Consider the following 17910-nt stretch of genomic DNA (forward strand, 5'->3'; position numbering starts at 1 on the left):
CATATTTTTTTATAAGAGAAGGAATGAACTCCTTTGTCTCTCAGACTGGTTGCTGGTGAAGTTATCTGTTTAAAAAACGTGTGTGCTTTTGGTGGATTGCCTCCTGCATGTTGAGTTAGGGATGCATGAGCAGGCACCCATGTTATCAGTTTCAGGCGGAGATGTTGCCCTAGTTAGGATTAAATGATACATTACACCCTGAGTCACCCTCTGCTAAAGCCTGCAAGATGTCTTCTGGCATCAACCTTAGAATTAGAGTTCATTGGGAATCTTCCAAATGTGAGTTTTGCTGGAAGAAAATTCTGTTTCTGATAAAATGGAAATTTTCCATGAGGGAAAAAAGTTCTTTCTGGGAATAAATAAATAAATAAATAAAACTGTTGATTCATCAAGAAGATCAAAACACAGTATTTCATTTTGAATTTACTTGCACTAACCAAACTGCACAGTGCCCCAGAGGAAACACATCAATTCTGGACGCTTTCAGATGGTGACAACCTGGTCAGAGATCCCAAACCCAGACAAACACCAGGGCAGTGACTCCAAGTCCACATGGGCCTGCATGAACAAGGATGGCCATGTTTCTGACGCCCACAGCAGTGAACGCCCGACAATCACAGGTGCCTGCTGTGCAGGACAGGGGATGCCACATAACCCTCTGCATTTAGGGAGCGGAGCGAAGCTTACAGCAGCCTCAAGCACAGATCTCCATCTGCAAGACACAGCCCCAGCATCAAGTTCTCTAGAAGCGAAGGAAGTATTTCCTCGTAATCTCCAAATGCTTTCTGAGCTAGCATTTCTAGCTCCCTTTCCTTCTCTCCTCCCCAATCCCCTTCACGCACAGCAATCTCATTTCTCCCAATCCCTTCCTCACTCAGCTCCCAGCTCTGCTTCTTCAGTGCTCGTTGCCCAACTCCCACTTCAGAGTAACATACCTGCTGGCTCCTGCCACTCAGCAACTCCACTTCTATACTGGCAAGGAGACAGCAGCTATTTCCTTGTCCCCATCCTACTTCTTTTGCTGGCTACCCTTCACCCATCCATTGGCTCCCCACAAAGAGGCAAAAAGTCCAGTTGACAAAAGCAGACTACAAATGTGCACGCATAGAGCTGCAACGGTCACCTCAATGCTGCTTCCTGCCCATAAGCCTGCCACAGGGATCACAAATGGGAAATGGCACAGACAAAATACAAATCCATTGGAAAGCAGGCTTCATTCATCCCTTTGCTCATGGAGCAAAAGTTTCTCTTACAGCTATGAACGTTCCAAGACTTGTTTTTGCTCTTTTTTTGCATGATGAATAATATAAGTAACATGCCATATCTCCTATACTTGGCTAAAAGGAGGCTCTTCTTCCCCTACTCAAGACTGACCGGGAATGGCCTTGATACCTGGACTGTCCTAAAGGTCAACTCAAAAGCCCTCCAAGTCATCTTCCTGGAGTTTCAGGGGGCTCTGGATCAGGCGACAATATGCACACAAACATCAAGCCAGCTAGATCCAAAAGCAGACAGGAGGAAAGTAAAAATCTAGCAAGCACTGAGAGCCAGTAGTTGTTAGGACCTATGAATTTCAAAAACACTAAACAGGCAGGTAGACAACAATCTGAGGTGTTTCTGGTGCAATAGTTAATGGAAAACTACCTGGATGTTAGAACTAATGTTGTCACCACTTCTCATATTCAGTCTGTAAGAGACATCCTGCCAGCTCACTAAGGTTCCCAACCATAAGCACATATCATGAGACTCGGACACCACCTGTAAAATGGGAATGATGCCCAGCTTGGACAATGAACTCAATTTAGACCAACTCTTTTTACATTCCATGAAAGGAGGAGGTGAATGATCTGAGAATCAGATTTTGGTTAATGTCTTTCTTTCAGGTTAATTAAAGCTTTGAGCTTTGGGGAAAAAAAAAAAAAAAAAAAAAAAAAAAGCATTCCGTTTTAAGGAGATGGCCAAACAATGTCAGAGGCAGCAAAGCTGATGCAGCTCTGCAGCAGCTTCTGTCATCCAGGTTTCATTACTTCCACCTTTACCTCCCTAGCAGAACCCCCAAAACATGGCCCTGAACAGAAGGAATAAAGGCAGCTGCAGACTTCATTGCAGCAGGTTCGTCACACTGCCCTTTGCTGATAGCTACTGTCTGTCCGATTCACTGACTAAGGTGAATTGGGTCCTCTGAACGCATAAGATGCAACTGATATAGGATGACCTTTGTTTCTCTCGCAGACACTTGTCTAGCAGGATATCACAGACCTACACAGCCAGCAGAGACTTCCTGGATAGGATCAGGAAGTTTCAAAATCTGAAGCTGATTTCACCATGAACAAATAGTGCTTTGTCCAGTTCTTCTTCTGTGCCTTCTGCTGCTATGGAGGCAAAAAGAAAACAACTACCCAAACTGGGCCCAGGAATTTTCTTCAAGGCATGAAGAACATTAGAAACAGCTAGTCCTCTAACTGGGTAGAGATACTTTCTCATGTACTTTCTTCATCCTGAAGGAAAAGACCACACCGCAAGGAAAGGATAATCAAACTAAAACCATCCCCTAGCTGCGACAGGAGTTTTGACCTTCAATTTGTGGATTCTTTATTTTTTAAAAAATAAATAAATAAATAAACAAAAACTTTCCAAAGCAAGCAACACATCCCTGTACAGGGAACATAAATCTGTAGATATTACAGACCTCTCAGAAGATGATCATACATGTCTGGAGCTTCAACAACAAAAGGATGAAGGACCCTGCTCCAGCAGATTACTCCAGGGACCATTTCCAGCAACCTTCAAACAGCTCTAAACCATGCTAAAGGATGAAGTTGGAAAGATGCAAAACTGTTGGCACAAAAGACATTTTTGTTCAAGCAATAAATGATAGTGATAGGGATATCACTACCATGTGCTCCGTGGCAGGGGCTGCAGGTCAGTCCTGAGAATAACTTTTGTGTCAGGCCACAAAGCCAGCTGTCTGGACAATATTTGAATTTGTCCGCCCCTGTAGTCTACCAGTTTAAGCACTCATTTGATTGGCAATTGCCTCTCCTTATCCTTAGCATGCTAATGAATAGCAGTGGAAGGAAACAGAGCCTGGCTGAGATATTTGTGTTGCATGCAAATAGCATGGATGAATCTGAACCTGGGCATCAGGAGCATTGATTAGTCCTTACAACCTGTCACTTCTGGTAGTTTGCTGCACAGAAAAATCAAACTGCTACTGCATTAAAAACAGTCTTTCTAGAACTAATAGACTGAGAACACAGCAAATCAAAGATCAGATCTCCTCTGTTAGGTCAGTGCAGACTGCTGTACAGTCACAAGATGATACAGATACCATTCAACTATTTGAAGATCAAGGTTCATCTGTGACAACACCCTGTCAGCTAGCTCTAGATCATGAGAAGATGTCCCATCCAGCTACCTACTGCACAGAAATGACAAGAAAGATTACAAAAGTCAACTTGCTAACAGAAACCATCACTGACACCAGATACCCAAATACAAAAGAAACAGGTCCACCTTAGACTTTCATACAAACAGGCAGCATTTCCAAAGCAGAGGTGAAATACAGGCTGCTTCATAAATTCTGAACCCACTTCAGGGATTTAGTGCTTCACATAGTTGTACGTGGGGGGAGAGAGGTGGTAGCACCAGGCTTCATAACAGTAGCTGGCAAACCAACCCTTATCCCAAAGCTGTGGAATCTCCACCATTAGTAAGGTGCATCGTGGTCAACCTAACCTAGTGCTACTCCCACCCCTCTCCAAATTGCTGTCAGGATTTTCGTGTGCCTGGTAAGTACCCTTGTGTGCTGTGGCTACCATCTACTCTTGCTTTACTTATTTGCTGTTTACTAACAATATTCAGACAGTGGTTGATATTCAGATAGTGGTCTACAGGAATCACATACTGCCTGAAATAAAGATGCTGATAAAATCTTTAGAACTGGAAAAAATGACTAGACATGAATAACAACACTTGTCAAACGAGATTCAGCAATTAGAAAACATTTCCCAAAACACCCCAAAGAACCACCTGGAAAAGGACTTTAAAAGACAAGTGGCAGAAGTTGGAAGGGAAGGGCAAGAGGGGAAAGAAGTGATTTGTCACAAGGAGTGGAATTTTTAAGTGAGGAATCAGACTCAGTAAGAGTGGGGACTATGTAACAGAAAACAGAGCTGCAGAAAGTATCATTGAAATGGACTTGGAAGATCAGAAGCAAGAAGCAGGAGTACCAGAAGAAATAAAGATGATTTACAAAGGATCATATCCCCAGAACAGAAACAGTTTGGCTAACATAGCTGAATTAAACATCCATTATCTGAGTCGAAGATAGGTAGCACAAAACTGCTGTTCATACTGCAGTGCTGCATTATGAGAATGCTGCCAGCTCTTCTGCAATTCTCGTTCTTTTCAGATCCTTCGCTTCACTGCCCTATCTTGCTCCATGTTCTTTTTTCATTGGAGATTTCTGTGTGATGTGGAAGAAGTTGCATCTGTGGGATGAGGCACAAGCACATCAGCCAGGAGATGGCAGAAAAGCTGACCCCACAGCAAGTGGCAGCTGCACCAGCAGCAGCAGCGCTGACGCTGCTAACCAAGAAGGAGCTGACAGCAGAGCCTACCCAGCTAGGGGAAGTGAGCTGAAACCACAGTCCACACAACAGTATTGTACCTTGGGGTGTTACGTCTCTAGCAGATTTTTTTTCCAAAATAATTCATATTTTACCATTCATTCTGAAAATCAATCAGCCAAATAAATACTAATACATTTATTAGCAATTCCTAGGTTTTGCAAGGCTCGTTTTAAAAAATAAAAAGGATTTCTTCTTTTTGGAACAGGGACTTCTAAAACTGTAAAACTCAATGATATCATGAATCTGGCCTACCTTCACATACACACTTGCTATTAACAGAGTGCACTACAATCTATAAAACCACTTGTGCATAGCTGTCATGTGCTACCAATAACCAAAAGTGCAATAAGCAGTCACAGGAAGTTTAATTTATACTAGTTAAGGCTAAAAGAAAAAATATAGCTCAGAAAGAACATTCAGCTAGAAGCAGTGAATTCACAAAGAAGTTTAAATTACCCTATGCTACTTTTCAGTTCATTCTCTTCTTTCAGAGACACAAAAGGAAAAATATTTTGAGATTTCAAAGTAATAGTAAGAAAAGAAAAGAAAAGTAAAAAGCAAAGCAAGATGCATGAGCTAAGTAAGTGTAGCAATGCTTCCAGCTGATTACTGCAGCACTGGTGAATGACAGCAGCTGCAGCCAGACTATCTCATCTGATTTACCTAGAGAAGTCAGCTATTCTATCTCACCACGCGAAGGCAAATCTTTCTGATTGCATCTACTATGAAAGTGAATATTTGGTAAGAAATATACGAATTATTTCTCTTCACAGTGCTTCAAAAACCAAGTGGTCTCATGCTGTTGAAGGCCATCCAAGAGAATCAAAACCTAGTATTATATGGCACATGCATGCTTTTTTTGGTGAGGAAGTAGAGATGTCCAGAATGCTCCCTCTCTCCTCTGAGTACCTCTTTTTACATCTTGTTTTACTTGCCGCAGCATTGTAAAGGGAGTCACGGACTACTTCAAAGGCTTGCTAGGGGTTCAGATCACTGGGAAGTAAGTTTACAATGACTATATATCCTAGCTGATCACAGAGCATGAGGGAAGCCTGGAAAAAGCGGGGCGTCAAGAATCAAAATTTTGTATTTCCTATCGTTAAGAAGTTGAGATAATTATCAGCAGAACTGGAGGGAACTAGCAGTCAAGACTGAGAGAAAGAGGAGAGCATCGGAAGAGAAAGCACGCAGTCATCACGAGGGAAGCCCGAGAGGGAGGGAGTCACAATGTAAAGGAGCAGCGAGGTAGAAAAGCTAGCAATAACCACCTCAGGGCTAACAGGATAATCGGAGCTCACACCCGGGTGCAGCCAGGATCAGCGTGCTCTTGATCTTTGGGAGGAGGGTCCCCTCAGCATGTGTTTTTCCTTGATATTTTAATCATTTCCTTTTTATAGCCATCCCTCTCCCCTTCCACCTGCAGGTTTTATCCAAACCGGGTGAATATCCAGGAGCAGAGAAGATTGGCATTACAGATTTGGGAGCTGGCCTCCAGCTTCCCAAACAACTTCAAGAGGCAAGAACACTTTCAGCCACTCTGCTTTATGGCTCTTTCACTCCTTCTTTGTTCTCCCTAAAATATCTGTTTCTTATATCTAATAACCTGAAGCCAAAATTCCAATCATGCCTGCATAATGCATATTAAATTATACACATTGTGCCCTAAAGGCCTACAACTTTATATGGCAAACTATTTCATCTTTTGAATCAAATAGCAAATATATTTACAAGCTATTCACAACCTCCTTTTTCCAAACAACATATTCATCTTTTGCCTGTCTGTAGGTAACTGCTGCAGCACATTCCTCCCAGTATGTTAGCTGTGCCTGTGCTCACCCGCTTTCTAGAGTATTGCTCTGATATGAGCTACAGATACTAAGATTTAACCCTAATCTGTATTTCTGCGTAACCTAAAGGCCCCTCAAATATTAAGCACGTACAACACACACTTCTGATTAGAATTAAATCTATAGATTTCCCTACTGCTCTAAGGGCCTGAAGAAACAATAATAATAAAAAAAAATCTAGCTCAGCTAATATACTGTTTAAATTATTGAGATTCTGCTCCTACTTTGTAAGAAACATTCTAGAGCAATAATGTTTTATCTAAAAACATAAAATTATTGTAAATCCTTCAATCTTGTGTTTATATAACGATCTGTATATTAGCTGACACAATCCAGTGCTCTATCATTCCCAACATGGAAAAAGATCAAGAAATTCAGCAGTCACAACTGAAATCTTACATCCAGGTGAATATTTTGTAGCTTCTTAGTCTCTCTGGACTGTATTTCCCAAACTCTCTAAACATCTAGAAGCCTGTATTACATCCTGATTTATCTTAGAACTACATTTCCCTTTAGTCTTCACAATCTTTAGAGACAATTTTTGAAGTACTGTACTACACATATTCCATTTTTTAGGTGCCTTGAATTATAGTTATGAAGATTTACACATTTATCAAAATGACAGACTTCACAAAATTCTTAAACTTGCTGAAAGAGGTCTAAAAGCTATTAAGTTTTTATTCTTGGCTTTTGCCAATTTCAAGCAAAATGAATCATCTCCTTCAACTCTCCAAACAGAACCGAACAGTATTAGATTCACTTCAAAATTCACTTTAAGAGTATAACCTTAAGTTAACACTCGCACACTGGATCAGCCTGAGTGTGTTCACGGTAGAAAGACAGACATTCCTCAAGGCTACCACAACAAGAAGACAGAAGAAACTGTAATGGTACCAAGACAACTTAGTGCAAGAAATAGGAAAACACATACCATTGATTTAGTTTTGGGCAAGGACAGCAGATAACTCCAATCACAACCATTTATCTGAAATGGTGCACACAAAGCTGTTTTCATAGATACAAAGAAGCATCATAAATGTTTTTGACTTTTGGTTTTCCCCAAGAGATATCCCTCCTGCTAAACACCTAAAATTTATCTTTATCAGCATATTCTTTACCCGCCTTCCCTCTTCACATGCCCTCCTGTTCCAACCTTCAGTTTTAACACTATTATGAACACATCAAGCAATTAGGCTAGTACCACATCCAGCCCTGCGATGGCTCCCCACAGCAGAGCAGTCCCAGTAATCCCACACAGCTGAGCTACACTCGGCCTCACGAGCAGTTAGAATATTTCTCCTGCATTATAAGGTGAGGAAACCTTTAGCATAAAACTTCCACTTATGAAAAGCAACAGAAAAACAGTTCTGAACAGTGCATTTTCTGAGCGAGATAACAGGATACGTTTAGGTCTACTACATATACCAGAATCTGCAATACAAACCCTCTAAAAAATGGGCTTGTTGTGATATTTTGTCGTGAATACACACAAAATCTAATTATAAGTTGCCCGATTTTTTTTTTTTTTTTTTTTTAATAGAGATGAGTCAGAAGATGTGTGTTTTAAGCAAGCAGCAGACCAGGTTTTTCTACAAAATAACCAATTTCCTTCAAATAATGCAATACACTGAAATGTTGCTCTCCCCACTCCTTTCTAATTTCCTTCCATTTTTTGATTCCTGCCTCCAGTCACATGGAATTTCAACTAGATGCCTGGAAATACAGATTTCATACATTGTTTGGCAACAACTCTTTAGTAGCTAAATGAGGTCAGATTAAGTTGAACACTGATTTAAAGAGATACCATGCAAAAGAACTGGGTAATTTTTTCTCATTGGTGGCACTAACATCAACCTGAATTACAGTATGCTGAAGAGCTAAAGAAACAGCACTTTGAATAGCCCTATAACAGCCAAAAACTTTGGAGCAAGACGTGCTCATACATCACGAGAAACAAGCTAAATGACAACAGAAAAATAAAGCCGCTGCATCCACCGAGATGGCACTCCGGCTCAAGCGAACAGACAGCTACAGGAAAGCAACACGGACAGGAAAATTATAGCAAACCAGCCAGGGAAGGTCTAGAGTAAAGGGAAAAACAGAGTAGCAGCCATAGAAAAGTCAGTTACAGTTGCCTGATAGATCCTTGGCAGGCCACAAAGAGGAGCGAACTTACTGACACCGGCTTTGTTCCACGGGCTCTAAGGGCAACTTTTATTCTGGTCCTCAGTGATGTTGGCTCATAAGCCAGGTCCATCTGATAAACTCTGCAGAGAAAATAAATTTTAAAAAGTCAATACAACATCTCCGTGCATCTCCCATGCCTCCCTCCCTGACCCGTTTCATCCAAATACCCAGTTCAATTACCCAATTTGATTGTTTCCTCTTAATCAAAATTTGCCATTTGTTTGACTACAAATCTAAACTACTCCTTCCCCTTGTAGTATGTGGTTTTACTTTGTGTAAAGGAAAAAACATTAAAATTTTACAAAAAGGCTCAAACAGGTGTAGCCTCTAGTATACCAACTACTCATCTGCAAAATGTTCCAGGTAGAAAAACAGATTTTTCAGTAATTTTGCTAAATAAAACTGGTTGAAGAATCTGCATCAAATACTCCTTTTTTTATTTTATTTTTAAAACTCTAATGCATTGATTCTCTTGACATTGCCACCCTTGCATGACTTGGGGTGTTATATATGAAAAATAGGGGCAAATAACTTCCAAGGCAAAAAAGCTACAGTGTTTCTTAAGGAGAGAATTACTAATTCCACAAACTTTTGCTCCTGAAATTAGGAGAGAAGGGAGTGAACTAGGATGACGGAGGATTCACTTTCGCTAACCTCACCACATCCAAGGTGGCATGCAGCAAATGGCCTCAGCTAACTTTGCCTTTGAACTTGCAAAAAAGGAACAAAATCAGCAAGAACACGCTATGTATAGGCAAAATAATAGCTTATCAACAATTAACTAAAATTGATGTCTCTAATATAACACTGTCTTACTTGCTCAAAAATGTTTTTAACCATCCACAGTTTTTCATGCTTTATAATTACTTTGTCTTTGAAAGGCAGAAAGCTGACCCCTCTAAGGCAGTAACAGGGAAAAGAAATTCATATAGACAAGAAACTCACCATCTTCAAAAACACAGTAAAGCACATACGTTTTTCTTCAAAATTTTATTTCAATTTAAATTATGGGGCCAGCCAGATTTTTCTGATAAGAAATGCATTTTCCTCAGGAGAAATGAAATGCTACTACGGAAGTAGAATTACAATTGTGTACACCTCTTGGAGAAAAAAAAAAAAAAAAAAAAAAACCCTCACATTTAAATAACTAAGTAATATCTTTAAGCCTTCAAGCAGATAAGAAAACCACTTCCAGAACAACTGTTTTTTTAATACGAAGAGCACGTCAAATGAGCTTTAATTTAAATACAACTTCTTTTCCAAAGCCAACATTCAAATGTTTTCACATATTAAAAAAGTTACCATACACATCGTTTCCCAGGCCTAATAAAGAGTAACCTACATCCCAGTCCAAACGTTTTCACTTCTTTACATATATAAATCTTTAGCACTTCTACATTTTTCTAAAGAGGAAGCCTTATATGTTATGGTGAGTAACTTGGCAAATAATGTTTTCCTCCACTCAGCTATGATAAACCAAAATATAATAGATCGTTAGTACTGAACTATAATACCGTATCATGGCCAATTCTGCCTACCTGTGTAAGCGATCTTCAGTAAGATTGAGCTATTTTGTTTCTAGTAGGCAAAATGAATCTGAATGCAAAGTACAATTTAAGAACCTTTAAAAGACCAATTATATTATTAAGAGCAATTTCAAACTACAGAGTGAAAACACTCAGTTTTCTGAAGCTACCATCTGACTTCCCTTACGAAGGCTTTAAAAATCAGCTTAAATGTCACTAAGGAATTTCATCGTGCTGATTGCGAAATATTTTAATTAGGAGGAGGACAGGAAGCAACAAACATTTTCTATAGCAGTCTCAATCAGATTCAGCCATGCAGAATTCGAACTTTCAGACTCCAATCCATATGTTTGGTTGGTTGTGATCTTAGCATTACTATATGATGGATAGATACAATTTTAATAACATTGTTTAGTTATATTTAGTAGATTCTTTCTGTATGGTCACAGTAACAAAAACATGGTGCAAAATCAGTTGGTTTTCTGTTTTTATAAATACTGATAGTTTGCAGCATTAAAGAACAAAATCAACAAAATTAAAATCATTTTGTTACCATTAGGATATCTATAAAATTATGTTTCTTGAAGTCAGAGGGAATTAAATTATTCACTTTCACAACTACTGTACTGAGTTTACTGTAAGAAAAAAAAACGGTGCACTGTATGCTCCCCAGAAGCAAAAGAAATCAATATTAATTTAGTATAATCTTTGCCATTTGCAGAACTGGCCAAGCACAACACTAATTTAACTGAATAAGGCCAATATTATCCAGTAAGAATAGAGTTTAAAGGGTTCCAGTTCTCTATTTCAGCCTACCCTAATTGATGGCACCCCATTAGATAAGTGAATACAAAGAATTTGGGTTTTTTTCTTCTTCTAATGCTGCAGTACATAAGATTGTTAAATCAGCATTTTCATGTGATCTGAAGTATTCAATTACATATGAGCATTCATTTCGCAAAACTCAATATTAGGTAATAGTTACAGACTAATACAATAACATTCCTCTGCTGTACAAATTAAATCATACTTTAAAGAAATGAGCAGCCTAGGAGTTATATACAAAAGAAACCAGCAAGCACTACTGAAATGAAATGCAAAATGTCACTGCTAGCTCTACTGTCTGAAATACCTTTAAAGTAAAATTAACAAAAACCCTTAAGAACATATTTCCAAGTTTACAAGTCAATTCCCAGAAAAATCAAATCATGTCAAAAAAAAAAAAATCTATAAAGCAGTGAAAGGCATATATACATTTTCCTTATGAATCTTGAGATTTCACTCTTGCTAAGTTTCAGTATCAGTTTATTTGCAAGACAACAGCTTATCCCAATAAGCTCACATCTTAGATACATTTCCCCTTTGATTACAAATAAAGCACTGCACATTTTTTTTAATCAAGGCATATAATCTTATACTATGGTGCCAGGTATGCACAGGTCACATTGTGCTCATATCTCAAACAAGGTAAGTGCAAACGTACAGATTTATTCAGATTTGCAAGCATGCAACCTGTTGCTTAACTACATAATACCTTCTTTCCTAAACCAAACTAGTATCTATATGTTTGCTTTCATGAACCTAGAATCTTTCTTTTCAGGACTCCTAAAACAAGCAGTGTCTTTGAATTCTGAAATGACACAAATATCAATAAAGTCCACATTGTGCAAGAAAGCAGCAGCTATGTTTTTCAACTTGGACTAAAAAGGAAAAGAGAAAAACGAAAACCGTTCACTGAACAGCAGATTAGCAGTAATGTTCCTCATGAATCGATAAGAGTGCCTGATGCTGAATATCTAACAGCAAATGCTGAATTTAGGTTTAATATTTTGGGGGGGTTATTGGAGATTAAGCTTCTTGCTGTGCTGGTCTCTTCAAATCCCTGATCTGTTTAACTAAATAGGTCTTCTCATCATTAAATTGTTCATCCTCGGTCCTGTCATTCTGAAACTTGCTGAGGAACTCAATAAGTTTGGTCTGATTCTTTAGGAGGATGTCTAATATAGGCTGGGTCTTGTTAGGATTGGCTACAAACACCTGCAAGAAATAAAAGGAATTTGGTGTAAGAATAGGAAGCAGAAGACTCAGTTAAAAATAAACCTAGCAAATAAAACAACAGTAACAACAATTTAAAATGATGTTTTGATCACTCTATGTTCCAATATCCTCACAGAAAAAATGTAAAATTAAAACAAAAATAATTTTATTTTTATTAGAATAGAAATCAAGCACCAGTTCCCAGATAAATTCATGTCCATAGGAGATGATCAGCCCTAATGCCCTGCAGGACTCGCTCAAAATATCCCATGGCTAATTTCTGTAGCAAATGCATGGCCTCATATTATATATAGCATCAGATGGCTATATTAAAGTACACCAAAAACTTCTATACCTCAAGATATATCTCCAAGCACTTATTAGTCATTTGCTTGTTTACTACTAAATCCAAAAGGTATCTGTTTTAATATGCAAACTACAATTTAGGCTTTGGCGTTTAAGTGATCTGATTAAAATACAGCTATCCTCCTGTGACACAGCCCGAGGAAAACGCTTCTGAACCTCAAGATGCTTCATGCTTTCACATAAAGTCATACATTCTTCCTTATTCTACTGCACTTCATCTTCCTTAATTCCAAAATCTTATAAGATTACCCTGTGTAATCTTATAAACTGTGTAATTGTTTTATAAACAATTTATAAAAAAATTCAAAAAGATGGATAACTTTATAAAGATGGGCTATGATAAAGACAAACATTAGCTCTTTATTTAACTATTCAGCAGATGTTCATATGAGTTGCATTCAGACTCTGTGTAGAATTTTACTAAATAACTTTTTTGTGGGGTTGTTGTTTTTTAATAATATACCTTAAACACATGAAAGGCCTCAAACTGAATGTTACGACTCTTGTCTCGTAGAAGGTTCATCATTAGTTTGAGATTTTCAGGTTTACTGATGTATTTTGTCATAATTGTGAAGTTGTGCCTGTCCAGTAACAATTCACCAAGAAGCTAGAAATGAGAAACAAAACCAAATAAAAAATTACTGACATTCAAAATAAGAAACACCTTTTTTGCAAGTGCTTTTAAACATGCTTAGTAGTTGATACTAGTCTGTAAAAGCAGTAAGATTTAAACTCAAAGCTGCTGAATTTCTAAACGCAAGGTATGTTTTTCTCTTATTCTGATGATGTAGTTTCTCGTTTTTCTCAATACCACAACTAAAAAAATCACCTTCTGCTTCGCCCCTTAGTGTGAACTAAAATTGGTAAGAAAAGTCCGTTTCACTTCCCCTCCCCAAACGCGATTTCATTATGTTTTCCATTTATACAAAAATCAGGCATTACCAGTAAGAATGTGATAAAAACAGGGACTCTCCACTTCAAATAATAAACTTCAACAAAATAAACAAACAAACTTCTTTTGCTACCTTCTTTGTCCAGGAAGGATGCAAAATAAAGACAGAAACTTCAGTAGATTTTATATACACATTTTCCTCAGCTCCTAAGAATTTCTGCTAGTGAAAAAAAACACACTAAAGCTCTCAAAAGTAAACACAACCCTCTTTCTGTTGGGACTTTTGATGCAGGAATAATCTAGTATTTCTCACAAGTACCACTCTTGCTATGAGTTAGCTTAGTTATCTACTATACTTATGTTCAATTTAACTTGAATGTAAGTTTGCTCTAGTCACGTTATGGAAATCTTGTTAAAATAATTATTTAAACATGTCCAGATTTGTTGAGGATGGGATGCAAAATATACTTATCTAGCCATTTCTGCATGGGGAGAGAAATGACCCGGTATATGCTCAACATTACTAGTGAAAGGACTGGAATAAAGAAAACTAATTCATCCAAAGAATTAAAAAATACGAAAAATTAAAATAAATATTATGCTTGTAATGAAAAATCAGTTACTGAAGCCAATTCAATTAAAGTCAACCCACCCTGAAATTAAAGGAGTTCTCTAATTTTGCCTTTAAGAAGAAAATGAAATTGCCTTTACCTTAAGTGACTGTCTTTTTGTCACATAATTTTCTGAATGAAGTAACTTCTCATACTCACTGAAGAACTAAATGGAGAATAAACAGAAGGAGTCAGAATCTTTCGAATGTCACAAGCACTCTTCCAAAGATTTACGATTGTATTATTAATTGGTTTATGCATGTACATATCTTATATATATGATTATGCTTTTAATAAACTGGAAGAACCACTCATAACAAAATTCTAAAAATCTCAGTAAAATCTCTGTAGTCTTGTAAGTCACTACTGCTTAAGCACCATTATGCATTAAAAAAAAAAAAAAAAAACACTCTTAGAAGCCTTTGATATTTAAGATTGACATGTGTTGGAAGCAGTTGTCTGGTTATTTCTTAAACCATAACAGTTCCCAGCTACTGAACACTCTTTGCTCAGTAATTTTAAGAGCGCCCAGCAGATGGAGGAAGACTGGCTGGTATTCTTCTGCTGTCGTGGGCTAAAACAGACAAAAGAAAAGACTTGGGAAAGTGTTCCCTCTAGTGAAAAGAAAATACGTTGTCACCGAACTAACTTCCACCCTTAATCTCTTGTTTCACCTTAGTCTCATTTTTTTACAGTCAACAGTAAGGTTTTAATCTTAATTTTATTGCTTTGGCACTAACTACTCTCAGCTCAATTGGTTCAATATTGTACAGAAGTTTTCAAAAAGGAAGCGAAAGGAGGAATGAAAAGTCTTCAGTTCTTCAAATAAGAACAAAGATATACAGTACTAGAAAATTCTGAATATTGAAAAGTATTTGCTCACCCTATCATAATGTTGTTCCAAAAATTCCGCACTTAGCAACTTGTGTCTTGTAAGCAGATCCTGTAAAACAGCACAAAAGCAGTATTTTCACTAAAATATTTAAACAGGACATGTTCATTCCGAATAGCCAGCGAAAACATAAGACATTCAACAGAAGATTTTCCTGTTTTATTAAACAAAGATATCTGGGACACAAATGCTGATATTTGGACACTGCTAATGAACTTGGTATCAGTTAGGAAAGGTCCGCTATGCATTATGCTAATTTACACAGGTAAATTACAGTAGCCTGTGGTATTATCACTGAAAAGCTCCATTTATGGATCAAGGCCTTGCACAGAACTACGTACACCTGAGGTTAAAATTCAGCAGTCTATACCAATTACTATTACGCTGACAGTCCCATGACCAGCTGTTTTGGGCCAACAAAAAACTTCTCCATAAAAAGTTAACACTAAATATACTCAGCTTGTAAGCAATATCTCCTTTTCATTTTGTTAAGTGATCAGTGAACAGTTGGGGAGAGAAGTTTGAAGGTCACTGGCATATGAAAGTGCACATGTATTCAATTAATGCACAGCAGTTTAAATCTTGCCTTCTGGAATAAAAGTTATTGAGAACGTAGTATGTATATTTAAAGGAGCCTCATACATTCTGAGAGATAAGGAAGAATAGTGTTCAGCTTACCCATATGCACCTGACCAAATTTTATTCCTCTCTCTATGCTTATTTGGCTCAAGAAAGTAAACATGCAACATCTGAGTTCATATAATGAAGAGCTACAGAAATATTAATAATTCAAATATGGAATGTAAACTACCTTGAATGTGGCAAATGCATCTGAAGCAATGTCAAATGTCGACATTTCCACGTATCTGAAGAAATCATAGAATTGTTCTGACCACAAGATTATTTTAGCAAGTGGTTCATGTCTGATGCATTCTCGAAGCATTATTCCACAATTTAGAGCAATTTCTGGAGATTCGTACCTATAAAACAAAGATTCTTTAAAAATACCTTCAGAAGTTAGCATTGCAACACTACACTTTTTTTGCAACATCGCAATTTTCACTGCTATCCAGTCAACAATAACTCAAATAATTAGAGGTACTTAACTCCGTATTAAATTCTACTCTCAAGTATTTTTTCTGAAATATTACTGAAATCCCCGAAATTATTAAATTATTGCCTCTATAAAACGAGAAGCAAGATTAAATAAGAGTCTCTCCCTTTATATTCAAAAAAAATTTTTTTTTCCTATTTGTGGGATTGCACGTATCTGGATGTGAAGCAAGCAATCCCGGTCTAAAAAGCTATTTGCTTGCACGTAGCAGCAATTTGCATAATACTATCCTTTAAAAGAATGCGAAGCTTAAGAATTAACAATACTGGACATGTCTTCACGTCTCCTCTTCCATTAAACCTTTTGCCAGTCTCCCTGTCTACCCTATGCATCATGTCCTGCTTGAAGCGTTGCCAACGGCGTCCTCTGATTGTAAGGACAATACTGAGCACCTTCTTTCCACCTAAGTCTTGATTGCCTCAGGCAGAGTGCACGCAGCTTCTAGAAGGAAACCTTCTGGAACACGTCCTGATTTGATGCAAGTGATGAAGTTGTCAGCAATGGCTCTGCTCAGGAACTGCTGCTATGCTTATTCAAGTATATTCCCTGAGCTGATTTCAGCATATGCTGAGAGTAGCTGCCAAAAACTCACAGCACTAAGATGCACATTTCATAGAAATACACCTTTGTACTTTATACTAGCTCCTTGTTTTCCCAAGTATGCTTACTAGTAGGAAACTGGAGGAATGAGGGCTGACTTTCTGGGCAAGAAACACTCTCAACATTTTGAAATACAAGCTATCCTGATCTATGCAAAAGTTAAAGTTTGTTGCTACCTACCTATACACTTGGAGCGGTCAAAGCCTCTAATACACCTCCTCACCTCCCGCCTAAAAAGATCCTGGTCCTAATTCATTGAACACTAAATTAAATTCACCAGAAGGATTCTGGAACAAAGAGTCACTATGTTTACTCAGCACTAACTATATCATCATACAAAAACTTTTCTTATGTACTAATTTTCACATTAAATGCCACATTATTTTCCTATTTAACCTTTCAGGGAGATCTGAATTCTACTGAATTTTTTGCAACTCACCCCATCTTTTAAATTTACTGAAATTTGACTCAGCCAGATATAACATGTAAGTCATTTAAGCTAATTAAATGCTCATTTCGAACTTGTTCACTCACAAATACGTTTCAGTAAATCCTGTCAGAAAATTAGGACAAATAGGTTATATCCCTCCATCATACATAAACAAGAGCATGCTGAGAAAATAGTTCAATTTCTCTGTACCTCCAATTTCTTTGCAAGTTATTTTGAGGAAGTATTGAATCAATATCTTCGCTTATTAACAATCCTCTTGTCCTTCTAATATTTAAATTCCATTTCTCCTCAAAATCACTACTGTAGTACAAAAAAAATGAAAGTACCTCTGGCAGACTGGGTATCTTAAACTTACAGGAATTGAAACAAACACTCAGTACTGCTTCTGGGGCAAACCCTTTGCAATCAGCAAGAAATTAAAAGACGTAAAACACCTGCCTTCTCTACAGAGCAAGATCTCTTGTTCAAGATGCACAGTTCTCCACGTACAATCATGCATGCAGTATGACGTGGCTCTTCAACATTCAACAACACAGATAATGCAAGAATAGAGGAGGAAGTAGCACTCTGTCATGCAGCACAGGCCCTGAATTATTCTTTGTCTGGACATGATTAAGCTGGTGGGTTTGGGTGACTGTATGAACATGAATAACTGTGAAGAAAGGGCCACAAACTAAGACCAGGAGATAGGACAGCAAACTGGAACTGATGGTAGTTAAAGCAAAAATAACCTAGCCTTTAGTACTTGATAAA

The 17910-nt window shown here is 37.7% G+C and overlaps 1 protein-coding gene across 1 annotated transcript in view; it reads right to left on the reverse strand.

Annotated features, from left to right (window-relative positions):
- Positions 1 to 9643: 9643 nt before the first annotated feature.
- CAB39 (calcium binding protein 39) overlaps positions 9644 to 17910 on the reverse strand; it is a 41862-nt gene continuing 33595 nt past the window's right edge. Inside the window, exons 5-9 of the mRNA XM_085298534.1 lie at positions 15804 to 15972; positions 14984 to 15043; positions 14201 to 14266; positions 13061 to 13204; positions 9644 to 12231 (exon numbers count right to left, since the gene is read on the reverse strand). Coding sequence (XP_085154660.1) covers positions 12043 to 12231; positions 13061 to 13204; positions 14201 to 14266; positions 14984 to 15043; positions 15804 to 15972 — 628 coding nt within the window. The 3' untranslated portion in view covers positions 9644 to 12042. The remainder of the gene's footprint in view (positions 12232 to 13060; positions 13205 to 14200; positions 14267 to 14983; positions 15044 to 15803; positions 15973 to 17910) is intronic.

The sequence above is a fragment of the Rhea americana genome, unplaced genomic scaffold, assembly GCF_003343005.1.
Source record: "Rhea americana isolate MKP2758 unplaced genomic scaffold, rheAme1 scaffold_14, whole genome shotgun sequence".
NCBI lineage: Eukaryota > Metazoa > Chordata > Aves > Rheiformes > Rheidae > Rhea > Rhea americana.